The 2747-nt window shown below is 34.7% G+C and overlaps 1 protein-coding gene across 4 annotated transcripts in view; it reads right to left on the reverse strand.

Moving 5' to 3' along the window:
- The window catches only part of LOC144979575 (uncharacterized), a 14394-nt gene extending 12014 nt beyond the window's left edge, over window positions 1–2380 (reverse strand). For 2 of the 4 annotated variants that reach the window (XR_013646732.1, XM_078926319.1), the window contains exon 1: window positions 2220–2380. Coding sequence is in view for 2 of the 4 variants with exons in the window: in XM_078926319.1 (XP_078782445.1) it covers window positions 2220–2298 (79 nt within the window). In the remaining 2 variants the exon portion in view is untranslated. The remainder of the gene's footprint in view (window positions 1–2219) is intronic. The other 2 variants (XR_013646733.1, XM_078926318.1) reach the window with 2 other exon arrangements.
- Between the last annotated feature and the right edge of the window lie 367 nt (window positions 2381–2747).

Raw genomic sequence — 2747 nt, forward strand, 5'->3', positions numbered from 1 at the left:
GTATTTATTAAACTCGTTCTATTTTTATGGTGCAATAACACAAAGTAGCAAGCTCGTTTTTTTATTGGGCACGGTAAAAACAACTCACTTAAAAAATACAAAGAGATGAAAAAATCGTATAGATAGAATGCGCTTGGCCAAGGAGTTCACAACATTGCCATCCGGAAGTATAACGGACCAACACACAAACTCTGTGTAACCATGATCTTTTATAGTCTGATTAATATAGTTTAGTGAGAACAACTCACAAACGCGGATGGCAAAAACAATAACAAAAGCCTAAGTGACGTCATCTGCATACTATCTATAATATAGATAGTATGCGCTTGGCTAAGAAGCTCACAACATTGCCATCCGGAAGTATAACGGACCAACACACAAAACTGTGTGTATCCATGAACGTTTATAGATAGAATGCGCTTGGCCAAGGAGCTCACAACATTGCCATCCGGAAGTATAACGGACCAACACACAAACTCTGTGTAACCATGAACTTTTATAGTCTGGTTAATACAGTTTAGTGAGAACAACTCACAAACGCGGATGGCAAAAACAATAACAAAGGCCTGAGTGACGTCATCTGCATACTATCTATAGTCAGGTTAATACAATTAAGTGAGCATTACTTATAAACGTGGATGGCAAAAAACAATAACAAAGACCTGAGTAACGTCATCTTCGATCTATCTATAACATCTTAAATGAATGAAAATCTAAGATACTATTTAACTCTTTCTCCGTACCGACCATTTTCAAGAAACTTACTGAAATGCCATATTAATCCTCCACATAAATTGTATTTTAGAACTCTAATTTATAACAATGACGAACTACATGCATTACATGAATTTGTCGAGCAAAACAAGCTGTACAAAACAACAATTGAGCTTCAAAATTGATCTTTTATATAGCGCAATATCCATTAAAAGTGCTCAAAGCGCTTTTATATATCATTCAAATATACTATGTTTAACACATCTCAACTGGCCAACAGCAACATTTACAATGTAGGACGGGACATGACGCCTGTTAGGCGATTTTCTAATTTTTTTCGGACAAAAACAACGCTGCTCACGGCCAGATACTTGTTTTACACCTGTGTATGTGAGAGAGAATGTGAGTAAAGAGCTTTCTCCAAGGACTCAACTATGCACCGAGCGAGGCGAGAACCCAGGACCTTCCGATCCGAAAGCGGGTGTCATACCACTAGACCACATAGCCGCAAAATAAGTTCTTAATATATTATATAATAAAGAATTCTTTTCCATTTTTAAAAAATTTATAAAACAAATATAAAAAAGAAAAATTTCGTTTTATCGTTTCGAATGTGACGATATTACATTAGTTGGTAAAGAGATGGTTAACACAACGATTCGGACCGCAAACCCTTCATCAGCCAACGATAAAAAAAAACAAATTCAACAGGTTTTTTTTTTTTAAAAACGTTGTTAGGTGAATAATGGTCATGAGTCAGAAATAATTGTGTTATGTATTTTGTATTTGTTTTTATTCTTCTTTTATATTAAAAAAACATTCTTTTTTTTTTCAGCCGTTCTATTCAATTTTGTTCAAATAATATTGTCATTGTCATTATCGGTAGACAGCGATAGTGTGCTGCTTGGTTAAGAAGCTCACAACATTGCCATCTGGAAGTATAACGGACCAACACACAAACCTATGTGTAACCTTGTACGTTTATAGTCTGGTTAATACAGTTTAGTGAGAATTACTCATAAACCCAGATAGGAAAAAATAATAACAAAGACCTGCATGACGTCAACTTCATTCTATATAGATAGTACGCGCTTGGCTAAGAAGTTCACAACATTGCCACCCGGAAGTATAACGGACCAACACACAAACTCTGTGTAACCATGAACTTTTATAGTCTGGTTAATACAGTTTAGTGAGAACAACTCACAAACGCGGATGGCAAAAAACAATAACAAAGACCTGAGTGACGTCATCTGCATACTATCTATATAGATAGTACGCGCTTGGCTAAGAAGTTCACAACATTGCCACCCGTTAATATAAGAAACCAACAAACAAAACTATGTGTAACCTTAAATTTTTATAGTCTGGTTAATACAGTTTAGTGAGAAATACTCATAAACGCGGATGGCAAAAAACAATAACAAAGACCTGAATGACGTCGATTTCAATCTATCCATATATCGCCAAATGTTGGAAAAAATTTAGAAACACAATGTTCCTACCTACAACAAAGCAGAGACAAAACAAAATCGTTGACATTTTATCTATTGTTGACGCAGATTCCAAACCTATTTTTAACATGAAATAGAATAATTTATTTTTCCAATCACACAAACTCCCTTCCCACTACAAAAACAATTAGCTCTAAATGATTTAAACCATCAAAATTTATACTATGGAACATTCTAGAATAGACAAACGCTGATTTTCAAATGTGACCGTCCAACTCAAAGCGGTAATATATCGGGATGGACCAGATGCTGGACATTGAATTTATAGCCCAAAATTATTATGTAAATGGTGCTGCTAGAAGTTCTAAGAAATAAATAACAATGTGAAATTGAATGTAAGCTTCAACTTGATATACGAAAACAGATAAAATAGACGTTAAGTAAGGGTTTCCCCTTTATCAACAAAACAGGATGAATCACACAACAGACGAATGAGATATTGTGGTAGTGGCGTTGTTAAGATGAGTAAACCCAAAAATTAGCCCAAAATTAATAAAAACGTGTGTTTATTTCTATACG

This window comes from Berghia stephanieae, chromosome 9 (assembly GCF_034508935.2).
Source record: "Berghia stephanieae isolate SIO BIC M18660-M18661 chromosome 9, UCSD_Bste_1.3, whole genome shotgun sequence".
Lineage (NCBI taxonomy): Eukaryota > Metazoa > Mollusca > Gastropoda > Nudibranchia > Aeolidiidae > Berghia > Berghia stephanieae.